The sequence below is a fragment of the Oncorhynchus mykiss genome, chromosome 28 (assembly GCF_057628025.1).
Source record: "Oncorhynchus mykiss isolate SJ-2025 chromosome 28, ASM5762802v1, whole genome shotgun sequence".
Lineage (NCBI taxonomy): Eukaryota > Metazoa > Chordata > Actinopteri > Salmoniformes > Salmonidae > Oncorhynchus > Oncorhynchus mykiss.
In genome coordinates this window covers 35,613,398-35,630,090 of record NC_143049.1, presented here as the reverse complement: position 1 = coordinate 35,630,090, position 16,693 = coordinate 35,613,398, and the positions used below count along the sequence as shown (strand labels likewise).

The 16,693-nt window shown below is 41.1% G+C and overlaps 2 protein-coding genes and 1 pseudogene across 6 annotated transcripts in view; 1 reads left to right on the top strand and 2 right to left on the bottom strand.

The window, feature by feature from the left end:
- The window catches only part of LOC110509071 (ATP-dependent zinc metalloprotease YME1L1), a 36,748-nt gene extending 28,231 nt beyond the window's left edge, over window positions 1–8,517 (top strand). For all 4 annotated transcript variants that reach the window (XM_036966439.2, XM_036966438.2, XM_090225209.1 and 1 more), the window contains exons 16-18: window positions 4,484–4,557; window positions 5,026–5,112; window positions 5,372–8,517. In XM_036966439.2, coding sequence (XP_036822334.2) covers window positions 4,484–4,557; window positions 5,026–5,112; window positions 5,372–5,515 — 305 coding nt within the window. In that variant the 3' untranslated portion in view covers window positions 5,516–8,517. The remainder of the gene's footprint in view (window positions 1–4,483; window positions 4,558–5,025; window positions 5,113–5,371) is intronic.
- A 1,579-nt stretch (window positions 8,518–10,096) lies between these two features.
- Window positions 10,097–11,958, bottom strand: LOC110509070 (patched domain-containing protein 3 pseudogene; annotated as a pseudogene). The gene has a single exon (XR_016492896.1). The product of XR_016492896.1 is annotated as a patched domain-containing protein 3 pseudogene (transcript).
- A 622-nt stretch (window positions 11,959–12,580) lies between these two features.
- LOC149970849 (patched domain-containing protein 3-like) lies at window positions 12,581–13,904 on the bottom strand. Its single transcript, XM_090225641.1, has 2 exons — window positions 13,131–13,904; window positions 12,581–12,601 (listed from the first exon to the last, which is right to left on the bottom strand). Exons 1-2 carry the CDS (start codon window positions 13,842–13,844, stop codon window positions 12,581–12,583), a joined length of 735 nt encoding a protein of 244 aa, XP_090081767.1. The 5' UTR covers window positions 13,845–13,904.
- Between the last annotated feature and the right edge of the window lie 2,789 nt (window positions 13,905–16,693).

Sequence of the window (16,693 nt, the reverse complement as noted above, 5' to 3'; positions counted from 1 at the left end):
TACGGCAGGACCAAATCAGAGAGAGAGGTAGGAGCAAGCCCATGTAATGCTTTGTAGGTTAGCAGTAAAACCTTGAAATCATCCCTTGTAGGGAGGAGGCTAGCACTGGAGTAATATGATCAAATTCTTTGGTTCTAGTCAGGATTCTAGCAGCCGTATTTAGCACTAACTGAAGTTTATTTAGTGCTTTATCCGGGTAGCCAGAAAGTAGAATATTGCAGTAGTCTAACCTAGAAGTAACAAAAGCATGGATTAATTTTTCTGCATTGTTTTTGGACAGAACGTTTCTGATTTTTGCAATGTTACGTAGATGGAAAAAAGCTGTCCTTGAGACAGTCTTGATATGTCCGTCAAAAGAGAGATCAGGGTCCAGAGTAACGCCGAGGTCCTTCACAGTTTTATTTGAGACGACTGTACAACCATTAAGATTAATTGTCAGATTCAACAGAAGATCTCTTTGTTTCTTGGGACCTAGAACAAGCATCTCTGTTTTGTCCGAGTTTAAAAGTAGGAAGTTTGCAGCCATCCACTTCCTTATGTCTGAAACACAGGCTTCTAGCGAAATTTAGTTGTTTTGTCAGAGGACAAAACATTCACAGACACAAACTGATATGTTTCCGACAGAAGATCTAAACCAGGCCAGAACTTGTCCGTGTAGACCAATTTGGGTTTCCAATCTCTCCAAAAGAATGTGGTGATCGATGGTATCAAAAGCAGCACTAAGGTCTAGGAGCACGAGGACAGATGCAAAGCCTCAGTCTGATGCCATTAAGGTAATTTACCACCTTCACAAGTGCAGTCTCAGTGCTACGATGGGGTCTAAAACCAGACTGAAGCATTTCGTATACATTGTCTTCAGGAAGGCAGTGAGTTGCTGCGCAACAGCCTTTTCAAAAAAAAATGAGGGGAATGGAAGATTCGATATAGGCCTATAGTTTTTTATATTTTCTGGGTCAAGGTTTGGCTTTTTCAAGAGAGGCTTTATTACTGCCACTTTTAGTGAGTTTGGTACACATCCGGTGGATAGAGAGCCGTTTATTATGTTCAACATAGGAGGGCCAAGCACAGGAAGCAGCTAGTTTAGTTGGAATAGGGTCCAGTATGCAGCTTGAAGGTTTAGAGGCCATGATTATTTTCATCATTGTGTCAAGAGATATAGTACTAAAACACTTGAGTGTCTCTCTTGATCCTAGATCCTGGCAGAGTTGTACAGACTCAGGACAACTGAGCTTTGAAGGAATACGCAGATTTAAAGAGGAGTCCGTAATTTGCTTTCTAATAATCATGATCTTTTCCTCAAGAAGTTCATGAATTTATTACTGCTGAAGTGAAAGCCATCCTCTATTGGGGAATGCTGCTTTTTAGTTAGCTTTGTGACAGTATTAAAAAGGAATTTCTGATTGTTCTTATTTTCCTCAATTAAGTTGGAAAAATAGGATGACCGAGCAGCAGTAAGGGCTCTTCGACACTGCACGGTACTGTCTTTCCAAGCTAGTCGGAAGACTTCCAGTTTGGTGTGGCGCCATTTCCGTTCCAATTTTCTGGAAGCTTGCTTCAGAGCTCGGGTATTTTCTGTATACTAGGGAGCTAGTTTCTTATGAAAAATGTTTTGAGTTTTTAGGGGTGCAACTGCATCTAGGGTATTGCGCAAGGTTAAATTGAGTTCCTCAATTAGGTGGTTAACTGATTTTTGTCCTCTGACGTCCTTGGGTAGGCAGAGGGAGTCTGGAAGGGCATCAAGGGATCTTTGTGTTGTCTGTGAATTTATAGCATGACTTTTGATGTTCCTTGGTTGGGGTCTGAGCAGATTATTTGTTGCAATTGCAAACATAATAAAATGGTGGTCCGATAGTCCAGGATTATGAGGAAAAACATTAAGATCCACAACATTTATTCCATGGGACAAAACTAGGTCCAGAGTATGACTGTGACAGTGAGTGGGTCCAGAGACATGTTGGACAAAACCCACTGAGTCGATGATGGCTCCGAAAGCCTTTTGGAGTGGGTTTGTGGACTTTTCCATGTGAATATTAAAGTCACCAAAAATTAGAATATTATCTGCTATAACTACAAGGTCCGATAGGAATTCAGGGAACTCGATGAGGAACGCTGTATATGGCCCAGTAGGCCTGTAAACAGTAGCTATAAAAGGTGATTGAGTAGGCTGCATAGATTTCATGACTAGAAGCTCAAAAGATGAAAAAAAAAAAAGTGTAAATTGAAATTTGCTAGCGTAAATGTTAGCAACACCTCCGCCTTTGCGGGATGCACAGGGGATATGGTCACTAGTGTAGCCAGGAGGTGAGGCCTCATTTAACACAGTAAATTCATCAGGCTTAAGCCATGTTTCAGTCAGACCAATCACATCAAGATTATGATCCGTGATTAGTTCATTGACTATAATTGCCTTTGAAGTGAGGGATCTAACATTAAGTAGCCCTATTTTGAGATGTGGGGTATCATGATCTCTTTCAATAATGACAGGAATGGAGGAGGTCTTTATCCTAGTGAGATTGCTAAGGCGAACACTGCCATGTTTAGTTTTGCCCAACCTAGGTCAAGGCACAGACCGGGTCTCAATGGGGATAGCTGAGCTGACTACACTGACTGTGCTATTGGCAGACTCCACTAAGCTGGCAGGCTGGCTAACAGCCTGTTGCCTGGCCTGCACCCTATTTCATTGTGAGCTAGAGGAGCTAGAGCCCTGTCTATGTTGGTAGATAAGATGAGAGCACCCCTCCAGCTAGGATGGAGTCCGTCACTCCTCAGCAGGTCAGGCTTGGTCCTGTTTGTGGGTGAGTCCCAGAAAGAGGGCCAATTATCTACATCTTTTGGGAGGGGCAAAAAAACGTTTTCAACCGGCGATTGAGTTGTGAGACTCTGCTGAGGAGCTCATCACTCCCCCTAACTGGGAGGGGGCCAGAGACAATTACTCGATGCCGACACATCTTTCTAGCTGATTTACACGCTGAAGCTATGTTGCGCTTGGTGACCTCTGACTGTTTCATCCTAACATCGTTGTTGCCGACATTGATAACAATATCTCTATACTCTACACTCGCCAGTTTTAGCTTTAGCCAGCACCATCTTCAGATTAGCCTTAACGTCGGTAGCCCTGCCCCCTGGTAAACAGTGTATGATCGCTGGACGATTCGTTTTAAGTCTAATACTGCGGGTAATGGAGTCTCCAATGACTAGAGTTTTCAATTTGTCAGAGCTAATGGTGGGAAGTTTCGGCATCTCAGACCCAGTAACGGATAGGAGTAGAGACCAGAGAAGGCTCGGCCTCTGACTCCGACTCGTTGCTTAATGGGGAAAACCGGTTGACAGTTTCTGTCGGCTGAATGAGCGACACCGGTTGAGCATTCCTACAGCATTTCCCTCCAGAAGCCATGAGAAAGTTGTCCGGCTGCGGGGACCGTGCGAGGGGATTTATACTAACATTACTATCTGTACTTACTGGTGGCACAGACGTCGTTTCATCCTTTCCTACACTGAAATTACCCTTGCCTAACGATTGCATCTGAAGCTGGGCTTGTAGCACAGCTATCCTCACCGTAAGGCGATCGTTCTCCTGTATATTATGAGTACAGCGACTGCAATTAGAAGGCATCATGTTAATGTTACTACTTAGCTTCGGCTGTTGGAGGTCCTGACGAACCACGTCCAGATAGGGGCGGCAGGGTAGCCTAGTGGTTAGAGCGTTGGACTAGTAACCGGAAGGTTGCGAGTTCAAACCCCCGAGCTGACAAGGTACAAATCTGTCGTTCTGCCCCTGAACAGGCAGTTAACCCACTGTTCCCAGGCCGTCATTGAAAATAAGAATTTGTTCTTAACTGACTTGCCTGGTTAAATAAAGGTAAAATAAAAATAAATAAAAATAAAGCATCCGGAGTGAAAAAGTTGAATGAAAAGTTGAGTGAGGGAAAAACCAAAAAATATAAACGGTAATTAAAAAGTAAAAACCGTAAAGTTGTCAGGTAGCAAAGTAAGGTTGGCAACAAAACGCACAGCAACACGTAAACAAGAGCATTAATAATATTAATATTTTCAATATTATGAGGTCCATGCAGGTATCGAACGCACATCATTAGTGTTGCCAGCACCGTGCTGATGACTAACCCACGTCATTACTGTTGCCAGCACCGTGCTGATGACTAACCCACATCATTACTGTTGCCAGCACCGTGCTGATGACTAACCCACATCATTAGTGTTGCCAGCACCGTGCTGATGACTAACCCACGTCATTAGTGTTGTCAGCACCGTGCTGATGACTAACCCACATCATTAGTGTTGTCAGCACCGTGCTGATGACTAACCCAGGTCATTAGTGTTGCCAGCACTGTGCTGTATATCACTGAGACATTGATATCTTTTAGAGCATTAATCATCTTCCAAAAGTGCTTCATTTTTTTTTTTTTTTAAACTAAACAAATTCTATATAAACAACATGTTCAACTTCTTATTTTTTTTTCTTCAGGTGCATCAAGTGACTTTGATGCTGCCACCAGAATTGCAAAAATGATGGTGACCAGATTTGGTATGTGTGAGAGGGTAAGTTGCTGGACGTTTGTTGGACGTTGCTGGACGTTTGTTGGACGTTGCTGGACGTTTGTTGGACGTTGCTGGACGTTTGTTGGACGTTGCTGGACGTTTGTTGGACGTTGCTGGACGTTTGTTGGACGTTGCTGGACGTTTGTTGGACGTTGCTGGACGTTTGTTGGACGTTGCTGGACGTTTGTTGGACGTTGCTGGACGTTTGGTCGGGAGAGACAAATTGAAGTCATGTCTAATAAAGCGTCAGCAAAGTCCTGTTTTTACTGTATTACCTTTCAGGACATGTGGTGTTGGCCTTGGAACCCTGATTCTCAATTCAATTAGCTTTATTGGCATGAACGGGAACCACCCAATTTTGTAGCGCTAACATATATATATTATATTCTCTCTCTCCGCTCTTGCTTTCTCTCTCTCTCTCTCTCACACACACACACACACACACACACACACCTACCTGTGTTGAAGCTGGGTGTCATGACCTACACTGACCAAACCAAGCAGAGCCCAGAGACACAGGCTGCCATCGAACACGAAGTCAGGAAACTTTTAAAGGTACGTTTCCACCTCCATCATCCTTCCAAGCCCCTGACCCAGTGCTCTTTGGCTTGTTAAAAAAATAATACAAAAATTGTATTTATCTTTCCCATTTCTCAAACCGAGCTTATTCAGAGTATCACAGTTTAGGGAAATAACAGGCACAATTTGCAGGTGTGTGTGTAAGCCTTAATTGCATTGTAATATATACCAGCCCTTTTCAGAAATTCACTCAACCCCTACATGTGTTATCTCCTCTGGTTTGTGTGGTCCCCAGGATTCGTACGAGCGGGCCAGGGCTCTCCTCAAGTCTCACGCCAAAGAACACCAGAACCTAGCCAACGCCCTGTTGCAATACGAGACGCTGGATGCCAGAGAGATCAAGATGGTCCTGGAGGGCAAGGGCCTGGAGACAAGATGAGACTTCCAAGGGTGGAGGTGTCACGGTTTAATTTGGGAGATCGGGTGAGGGGTGGGAAGAAAATAAATCACTGTCCACGGTGATTTCACAGTCTACGCAAACAGAGCTACGGAGCTGTACGTGTGTATGTACAGTGTCTTCAGGAAATATTCACAGCCTGAATTTAAAACGGATTAAATTAAGTTTTTGTGTCACTGGCCTACACACAATACCCCATAATATATAAAAGTGGAATTATGTTTACAAATTTGATTTTTTTAAATGAAAAGCTGAAATGTCTTGACTCAATAAGTAATCAACCCCTTTGTTATGGCAAGCCTAAATAAGTTCAGGAGTAAACATGTGCTTAATAAATTGCATAGATTCACTCTGTGCAATAATAGTGTTCAATGTCATTTTTGAATGACTACCTTATCTCTGTACCCCACACACCTACAATTGTCTGTACGTTCCCTCAGTCATGCAGTACATTTTATACACAGATTCAACCACAAAGACCAGGGAGGTTTTCCAATGCCTCTCAAAGAAGGACACCTAAAAAAGCAGACATTGAATATCCCTTTGAGCATGGTGAAGTTATTAATTACACTTTGGATCAATATACCAAGTCACTACAAAGATACAGGTGTCCTGCCCAACTCAGTTGCTGGAGAGGAAGGAAACCGCTCAGGGATTTCACCGTGAGGCCAATGGTGACTTTAAAACGGTTACAGAGTTTAATGGCTTTTTTAGAACTGAGGATGAATCAACAACATTGTAGTTACTCAACAATACTAACCAAAATGACAGTGTGAAAAGAAAGCCTGTATAGAATAAAACATATTCCATAACATGCCTCCTTTTGGCAAACAAAGCACTCAAGTAATACTGCAAAAATGGGGCCAAGAAATTAACTTTATTTCCTGAATACAAAGCATTATGTTTGTGGCAAATCCAACACAATACATCAGAGTACCACTCTTCACATTTTCAAGCATGGTGGTGGCTACATCATGTTATGGGTATGCTTGTCACCGGAAAGGACTAGGGAGTTGTTGTTTTTTTAAGGAGAAAAAGAAACTGAAGTGAGCTAAGCACAGGCAAAATCTTAGAGGAAAACCCAGTTCAGTCTGCTTTCCAACAGACACTGGGAGACAAATTCACATTTCAGCAGGACAATAACCTCAAACACAAGGTCAAATATATGCTGGAGTTGCTTACCAAGACAACATTGAATGTTCCTGAGTGGCCTAGTTACAGTTTTAGCTTAAATCTGCTTGAAAAGCTATGGCAAGAAAATGGCTGTCTAGTAATGATCAACAACCAACTTGAATCATTTAAAAAAAAAAATAATGTGCAAATATTGTACAATCCAGGTGTGCAAAGCTGTTAGACTTACCCAGAAAGACTCGGCTGTAATCGCTGCTAAAGGTGATTCTAACATGTATTGATGTGAATACTTATATACAAATGAGATTATTTTTTTTTTAACATGTTTTCACTTTGTCATTATGGGGCTATTGTTTAAAGATGGATGAGGAAAAAATTATATTTAATCCATTTTGAATTCAGACTGTAACACAACAAAATGTGGAATAAGTCAAAGGGTGTGATGAACACTTCCTGAAGCCACTGTGTATATGTAAATATGTGTTAAAATGTTTTATGCTCAGTAAAAGTCCAAGTCAATTGATTCAATGTCTTGCTCTAGACCTCCAGAATCACAATGAAACCATCTATCCTCCATAAAAAGACATTTGTTTCTTCCGGTGACTTCCAATCATGTCTCTCATATGAAATCTGATTCTCCCTAAGTAGTCTACAAGTACAAGTAGTTGCAAGTTCAAACCCCCGAGCTGACAAGGTACGAATCCCCGAGCTGTCGTTCTGCCCTTCAACAAGGCATTTAACCCACTGTTCCTAGGCCGTCATTGAAAATAAGAATTTGTTCTTAACTGACTTGCCTAGTTAAATGAAGGATAAATAAAAAGGGACTGTTTGGACTTAACCCAAAATTCTAATGTCTCTTAGTCTGAAAATGTACTTGATGTATTTGTGATAAAATATGTAGCTGCTGTGTATATAGATTGAAGGGAATGCTGCTGTGCTTCGAAAAAAATGCTTTTGTTACTTCAAACCCAACTTCGGCGTATTAAGCAGTGACGGGCCATTAAATCCTCGTCGTTTTTGGTTTCAATTCAGCCAACATTCGTTCATCCATTTTAATTGCGAAATACCTCAAGTTATCTGGTTTCTAGGTCTAAACAATTGTCAAAGTAACAATGAAACCTAGAAGACCCTACAACCCCTCATCCTGGTTCACCCCACTTCTGCTGTGTATTCGCATCTGAACACCAGCTGTGTCTACCGTTACCTCAGATCTGTGAATCTCTTCTTTACATGTCCTCACCTTGTATGTTTTTAAACACAGAAGCACAGAACCTCGTGGTGTAAGCAAGGACCGTCATAGTCATTTGCTGATGTGTAAGGCTTTAAGGGAAACGGTCGAATGCATCTGTAGACAATACTCAATCGCTTCAACAATCTAGTATCTCCATCTTTGGTTAGCATGAACGCTTTAGGAAAGAACGTTAAAATGTCTTCTAATGTCGAGCTGGAAACGTTCAGATTGCGATACAACGGAGGTTTTTTTTTTTTGTTGCATTTAAGAATAAACTTTTCTTTAGAGGCAAATATTGTTATGATGATACACTGTGCAATTGGTTATACAGTATATAACCAGCGTAACTTATTGGTATGCTTTGTACATTTTAGTGTTTTACTTGTTTAAGTGACACATTTCGAGCTCCTATTTCTGCCCTTTTTACCCACCTTTAGTTGTATATATGAATGGGGTTTAACGGGAACACTGTATATAGCTAGAAGGCTTTTGGGCTGCGTATGCATTGACTACAATTGACTGACACGCTTTTTATTCTCTCAATGATATGACGACAGACGTTGGGAAGAATTTTATGTGCAGCTGAAGGAAATAAATGAAACCCTATTATTATAATCTTAACCCCTGTGGTTGTCTTCAGTATTGTTTTTATGTTGTTGTTAATGATCAGTTTGATATGCACATCTTACCTGACCATCAGAATGTATGCATGTTGAACTACAGTGTAGTTGATATATATATTCACAAATGCTTGCCAGAAGATTCTAGACGTTGTTCAATAACATCAGCTAACGATGTGGGTTAAACGACAACACCCAAGGCAAGTCGAAAATGAACTAAACTTGACAAAGAAACTATCTATAGTTGGGCTAAATACAGCGGGGCTAAAAAGTATTTAGTCAGCCACCAATTGTGCAAGTTCTCCCACTTAAAAAGATGAGAGGCCTGTAATTTTCATCATAGGTACACTTCAACTATGAAATCACATTGTAGGATTTTTTAATGAATTTATTTGCAAATAATGGAAAATAAGTATTTGGTCACCTACAAACAAGCAAGATTTCTGGCTCTCACAGACCTGTAACAACTTATTTGAGGCTCCTCTGTCCTCCACTCGTTACCTGTATTAATGGCACCTGTTTGAACTTGTTATCAGTATAAAAGACACCTGTCCACAACCTCAAACTCCACTATGGCCAAGACCAAAGAGCTGTCAAAGGACACCAGAAACAAAATTGTAGACCTGCACCAGACTGGGAAGACTGAATCTGCAATAGGTAAGCAGCTTGGTTTGAAGAAATGAACTGTGGGAGCAATTATTAGGAAATGGAAGACATACAAGACCACTGATAATCTCCCTCGATCTGGGGCTCCATGCAAGATCTCACCCCGAGGGGTCAAAATGATCATGAGAACGGTGAGCAAAAATCCCAGAACCACACGGGGGGACCTAGTGAATGACCTGCAGAGAGCTGGGACCAAAGTAACAAAGCCTACCATCGGCAAGGGCATTGAAGATGAAACGACAATGATCCCATACACACCGCCCGGGCAACGAAGAAGTGGCTTCGTAAGAAGCATTTCAAGGTCCTGGAGTGGCCTAGCCAGTCTCCAGATCTCAACCCCATAGAAAATCTTTGGAGGAAGTTGAATGTCCGTGTTGCCCAGCAACAGCCCCAAAACATCACTGCTCTAGAGGAGATCTGCATGGAGGAATGGGCCAAAATACCAGCAACAGTGTGTGAAAACGTTTGACCTCTGTCATTGCCAACAAAGGGTATATAACAAAGTATTGAGATAAACTTTTGTTATTGACCAAATACTTATTTTCCACCATCATTTGCAAATAAATTCATTAAAAATCCTACAATGTGATTTTCTGGATTTTTTTTCTCTCATTTTGTCTCTCATAGTTGAAGTGTACCTATGATGAAAATTACAGGCCTCATCTTTTTAAGTGGGAGAACTTGCACAATTGGTGGATGACTAAATACTTTTTTGCCCCACTGTATATATATTTTTAAAGAAGAAAAAATAATATTTTTTTAAATTAATGAAGAAAATTATCTTAACTTTAACCAGATGTTAAAATATACCAAGCATTGCAAACATTTGCACCTGTGTAAATACACTGACAGAATCAAATGTGTAAAATAGCCATTTTTTAAATATTTATTTATAATACAGTATGCAACTTTTCTAGAACACAAGTTTTGCCAATGCAGCTTAAAGTCTACAGTATAAGTACATAACATATCAAATTACAACAAAAAGAAAAACATAGATACAAAAGAAAAATCAGACCAATCAATCGCAGATGAAGAGAAGCCATGCTGAGTAATAACCAAAAAGGTTGACGCTGTAATGTTAACAGGGGTGGTATCAAGTCATTATCCAATGACTATGTACGACGATGAATAGCTTAGTGGCGTGAGTTGGTTTTAACCCATTTCACGTTCCTTATTTCATTCACACTAACATCTTAAAAAAAAAAAAAATGTTTTAAGTATTGTATGTTTTATTTACATGATGTATTTAGTGTTGCATATCTACATCACCCATTTCTGCACATGCCAACAAATGTCAAAAACACAGGAAGGAAAGCAACACCGTGAACCAGCCCGAACGTAATAACCAAAAAAATGAGTTTGAAAAAAGTCCTGAAGATGTAGCTTTCTGAGAAAGAGAGCGCCACCACCCCTAAAAGGGTGGAGACAGCTCCTTGCACTATGGGAAAACCGAGGTGGGTCAGCGCATCCACAGCCTTTTCGTTCGAGTCGGCCTTGGTGCTCGAGACAAAGGCGTACGAGACATGGGCGGAAAAGTTGACTGAGAAACCGATACAGATGATCAGATTTATCATGGAGATTGAGTCCAGGGACACGTCCCATAGTGCCATGAATCCAACTACACCCACAATGACCGACCCAATGGAGAACGCCACCCACAGCGAACAGAGCGGGTTGGGTATCAGGAGTAAGGAGATCGCCAGCATCAACACTGTGGCAACCACGATAGTCTGGATGGTGTTATCCACAATAACAGTGTACTGGTCTAAGTAGATAAACGATGGATGGTAAACCACTAATTTGATGGGGCATTTTTCAGCAGTTTTTCTGAGGCTTATCAGCATGTCCTTCTGTTGCTTTGTCGTGCTGATGTTAAGCGTCTGAAGAAAGAAGCGAGACGAGCGGATCTTGTTATCTGCATCGAAATGAATGTCCTGCCAGGTCATTGGACGTTTTTCCAAGAAGTGAAGCAGGTTTATTTTGAAGGTATTTTCAGAGTTTATATCAAGATCATTTGCAAAAACTTGGAAAGAATCTAGCCAGGAAAGAAAGAAGTTTTTGTCAGCATATGCCAACTTTTTAAAATCTGTAATGCAGGAGCTGAGAGTTTTGCGCTGGTCTTCTTCCCAGTAGGCAAGTGACTTATTAACAGCCACCATAACGTTTGGACCATAGTAAGAGAAGTGCATATTTTTGTCTTGGTAATATTTGGAAATGTAGGAATCATCTGAAGCCAGGTTCCTTAGGTCAATACCCTCCTTCAGTTCAAAACATCCATAAAAGCTGACAGCCAGATACCCGGCGTAGAGAACCACAACGGACGCTTTGGTCCATTTCTGGGTCAGAAATGGACCGTAATACTTCCCAAAGAAGCCGCTGATTGGTTGCTCCTCCTCTGTCCCGGTGTCATGATCATAGGCCCCACCAACGCAGCAGATTGCATAGCTTCTCGACTTCCCAGGAGGACAATCCACTGGAATCTTCACACAGGTGAACCAGTGCCGGTTACTAGTTTCCCTCTGGCCATTCAGTGCTAAAAACGCACCAAGGAATATGATGTTGTAGATGTAACAGAAAAGGATAGCTGTGCCGGCGTAAAGACAGAAGGTCTGAACAGAGCGAAAGGGTGAGCTGTATCCCAGGTACAGCGCCAGGACATCCGTTATCGTGGTGATAGAGATGGAGATGGCGGCATCTTGGTAGGTGTCGGCCAGACGATCCACCACGCTATCATGGACATTGGTCTTCTGCCAACAGGAAATCATGATGAACATGTCGTCAATTCCAATACCTGAAACACAAAGGGTTTGCCATTGAGTGAGGTGGTAAACAAACATGAACATGACTTCCCACTGGGCACACACTGGTTGAATCAATGTTGCTTCCATGTCATTTCAATGAAATTACGTGGAACCAATTTGGGAAAGATGTTTAATTGACTTCTGTGCCCAGTGGGTTGAGACAAGAGAAAGGCATGAACATTCATGACATTTAAGTAATTCATGACATTCAAATGAAGAATTTGTGTTATGTTAGTAGAATCATTTCCGTGAGACATTAGAATATGAATTTGAAGTGGGCAGAACTGGTTGCAATGACGTCATGGTCTGGTTGTATACTGGTTGTATAAGGAAGTTATTTGCCCTCTGGGTATGAAGCTCTTTTACCTTCAATAATTACCAGATGTGTTTGTCTTTGATGAGGTGTGGAGGAATGGAAAGCAAATACTAATGAAGGTTTGAAGAGACAGGATGCGGAGCTTTCCCCTTACCCAGTATCAAGAATGGGCAGGTAGAAACAGTCATGACGAACGGCACACCCATTAACAACAGCATCCCGAAACTTGAAAGAACTGCTAGTCCTGTAGAAAAGACTCCAATGGTGGCCACCCACACCTTATTCCTCACGTTGTCCAACCTGAAGAAATGTAAACCATTTAAAGTGTCTTTTCATACATATTTTATGCATGCACTGCATAAATGAAAAGTACGTTGACATTTTTTTAAAGGGTGTCCATGCGGGACACTTTGCTTCGATCCCGCCATTTTGTCATAGGCATGTGCTATGTAACAAACCCTCAACCCCCCCCCCCCACCCCCCCCCCCCCTCACCCCTCCCCCCCTCACATGTACATCTACTTCATGTAACATAAAGGAGATAAATGCTTTACAAACCTTAAACATGAAAAAATTGTAAAAGACATGGTAATTGTATATGTTATTGAGAAAAGAGGAACAATAGACTTTGGAACTTTATCGAATTCCCACTGTCTTGACATGGATGTAGAATACGACACCTAGAACACACACACAAAAAAATAACAAGTGTTAAAATATATATATCTTTTTTTTTTTAAATGTACAATTATAAAACACATTTTACAAAAAAAATAAAAAAAATAAAACACTGAAATGTATATATGTGAAATGTATAGATGGTATCTCACCTCTGTGACATTTGTTGATTCTTCCGAGAGCAACTTAATAAACTCAGTCAGCCAAATGACGCTTCTTGATTGGTTGAATTCTGTTAAATAGTAAAAAAGTTGTATTGCCTTGGCACTTTGAACAATTGAGTTGTTTATTTTCACACTACCAAGTGTTGACCTCAAGGAAACCCTGCCAGATGTAGAAATATGTGTTGGAAACGTCAAATTAATAAGATCAACATTGCTGGCATTGTAGTCTATAATGTTCAATATGGCATTGGAGGAACAACTTCCATTCACTGTTGCGCAAATATCCACATATTGCAACAGTTCATCCTCAAACTCCACAGTCATGTTCCGAACTTTGCTGTCCAAGACTAATATGTCCTCAAGATGTGGCACTGTCAAAATGTTTGTCGTGGATGTGGCGATGAAACATGCATATGTTCCATCTGTGTTCAACCTCAAGCTGGAAAACATGGATTCATTTTCTGGGAAATATTCTTGAATAAACATTCTCTCCATCTTGGCCGGTCCCTCTAGAGGTGTAAACTCCTCTTCAATGTCATTAGATGTTCTGTCTTCCAAAAAGTAAAATCCACTTCCTAATGCTGTTGAGATAATGACAGGGACGATGAAGAACCACCACGGATGTGTTCCTATGAAGTGACCGATTATTCTAAAACACATGCGGATCGGTTTTTCTATGCAGTCTGTGCGGAATTTCGCCATAGCTAATGTTGGTCTGTTTATAAATTCAGATGCATTAAAGCAGTCCACAGAGCAGCACAGTTCACCTCTCGGTGTGCCTCAATCCTCAGTATGGATAACCACAGCTTTTATTACCCCTTCATCAAGGGGGATATTTACATATATGGAGCCTGACTATCAGGTAGCAAAGAAAATTGGCCAATAACCATCTATCTCATCATTGGATGGATAGCTAGGTTGTTATCAATGGCACCAGTGTTCCACTGTCTAAACAGTATTCCTCCCTGTAGTGGGAGAAATGGAGCCCTCGTCCTCGCACAGTTTTCAGTTTAACAGTCATGAAGACAAAAAACGAATTATTTTAGAGTTTCTGTTTTGAAATAACATGATAAAGTGCATTATGAATGAAACCTTTGGCAAAAACTTGGGTTATGTCAGTTGGTGTTGGGCTGTTGATGCCTCACAACTGAAATTCAAAACAGTCAAACTGCACAACAAGATTCCAATTCAACAGTACTATATAGCATAGATTCATAGACTTTCAACAAAATATAATCCTTGTTGTACAGAGTTGTAAGATTATTTGAACTATTTACTGTTATTGGCTCATATCAATCAGCATTGGAATCAATATATGCGTATTACTACGGAAGAAACATCAAAGAGTAATTTGATCCTCTACAGGTAAGCTTTTGTTAGTCCAGGGAACAATGGGTCGTTGTAGTGTTGATCAATACTTTGTCAGTGATACTGTAGCACCATGTAATTAAAAGATTGAGTTCTCTACCTCTTATCTAAATTAACATCCTGGTTTCCCATCCATTCAAGCTGGGGCTAAATCATTCAACCAGCTCAAGAACAATGTTAACTCACTACTGCATGCTGCTGACTGACCCTAGCTTTAAATCACACAATGCTGTCTGGGATCTTGCAAACCCGAAATTAAATCTACAAAAAAATAAATCATCTTGCATTGTGATTATGTTATATGTAGTAGTTCAACTTAAATCTGTCTGCTGTGTGAGCAAACAATATTAATCAAATTGTGTATATTGGCAACACAGACCTGTGTAAATTCATACTTTAATGAATTAAAGGAAACATTGATCAATTTATTAGATTGTTTTTTTAAAGGAAAATGATAGAAAGAAAACAACATTGGTCAGTGTTATTAAAATGTGCCTTTGCAACTTCTCATCAGAGGCTTCCTTATTGCCCCAGAGCCCAAGAGACCAATTTACCTGTAAGCCATATTATGTAAACCTCCACTCAACATAAGGAAGTAAAACTCATGTAAAGACAGGAAGCTCCAGGATAAACTGTGTTGTCTTTCAAGGAACCAAAATACACATGCAAACCAATGAATGGCATATGCTTTAGTACAGTATACTCACTGTTGACTTTTTAGAGCATATATTCTCATGGTTGAGAGTTTATTATTTTGACTGGGAGATGATCATACTGTATGATTAAATATTAGCGGTTGAGATTAAGTCGTGGTGAAGATGGTGAAGGTAGGAAACGACACCTCCACTTCGCTGATCCTCAATCCAGGGGCCCCACATGAGTGCATGCTCAGCCTCCTCCTGTACTCCCTGTTCACCAATGACTGCGTGGCCAAGCACGCCTCCAACTCCATCATCAAGTTTGCAGACGACACGAACAGTAGTAGGCCTGATTACCAACAATGACAAGACGCCCTACAGGGAGGAGGTGAGGGCCTTCGGAGACTGGTGCAAGGCTAATAACCTCTCACTCAATGTCAGCAAAACAAAAGAGCTGATCTTGGACTTCAGGAAACAGCAGAGGGAGCACCGACCCTCCTATCCACATCGACGGGACTGCAGTGGAGAAGGTGGAAAGCTTCAAGTTCCTCGGCGTACTCATCACTGACTATCTGAAATGGTCCACCCACACAGACAGTGTTGTGAAGAAGGCGCAACAGCGCCTCTTCAATCTCAGGAAGCTGAAGAAATTTGGCTTGACCCCTAAAACCCTCACAAACTTTTACAGATGCTCAATTGAGAGTATCCTGTCGGGCTGTATCACCGCCTGGTACAGCAACTGCACCGCCCGCAACCGCAGGGTGGTGCAGTCTGCCCAACGCATCACTGGGGGAAAACGACCTGCCCTCCAGGACACCTACAGCACCCGATGTCACAGGAAGGCCAAAAAGATCATCAAGGACATCAACCACCCGAGTCACAGTCTGTTCACCCTGTTATCATCCAGAAGGCGTGGTTAGTACAGGTGTATCAAAGTTGGTACAGAGAGACTGAAAAAAAGCTTCTATCTCAAGCCGTTAAATAGTGTTAAATACGTAGCCATCACTAGCCGGCTTCCACCCGGTTACGCAACCCTGCACCTTACAGGCTGCTGACCTACATACGTAGACTTGGAATCATTGGCCACTTTAATAATGGAACACTAGTCACTTTAATAATGTTTAAATAATGTTTACATACTGCTTTACTCATCTCATATGTGTACACTGTATTATATTCTACTGTATTTTAGTCAATGCCACTCTGACATTGCTCAATCTCATATTTATATATTTCTTTATTTCCTTTCTTTTACTTTTAGATTTGTGTGTATTGTCGTGAATTGTTAGATACTACTGCGCTGTCGGAGCTAGAAACACAAAGCATTTAGCTACACTCGCAATAACATCTGCCAAATATGTGTATGTGACCAATAAAGTTTGATTTGATTTTGAAACGATATGGCATTAGATGAGCAAAGTGGATTGGATAACAATTTGGCTCCTCTTAGGAAGGAATTCATGAAGTGTGTCTTTATTCATCTGAGTCTCTGATCACTAGGGTACATAAAGCAAGCAATTGGCCAGGCAGCTGTAATGGAGTCAC

What these genes read in the sequence shown, in the direction of transcription:
- LOC149970849 (XM_090225641.1), bottom strand. Translation starts at nt 13,844, where the DNA reads ATGGCGAAATTCCGCACAGACTGCATAGAAAAACCGATCCGCATGTGT. An exon ending in AATCAACAAATGTCACAGAG is followed by an intron (nt 12,602 to 13,130) that starts GTGAGATACCAT and finishes ACATTTCTTCAG; the next exon opens with GTTGGACAACGTGAGGAATA.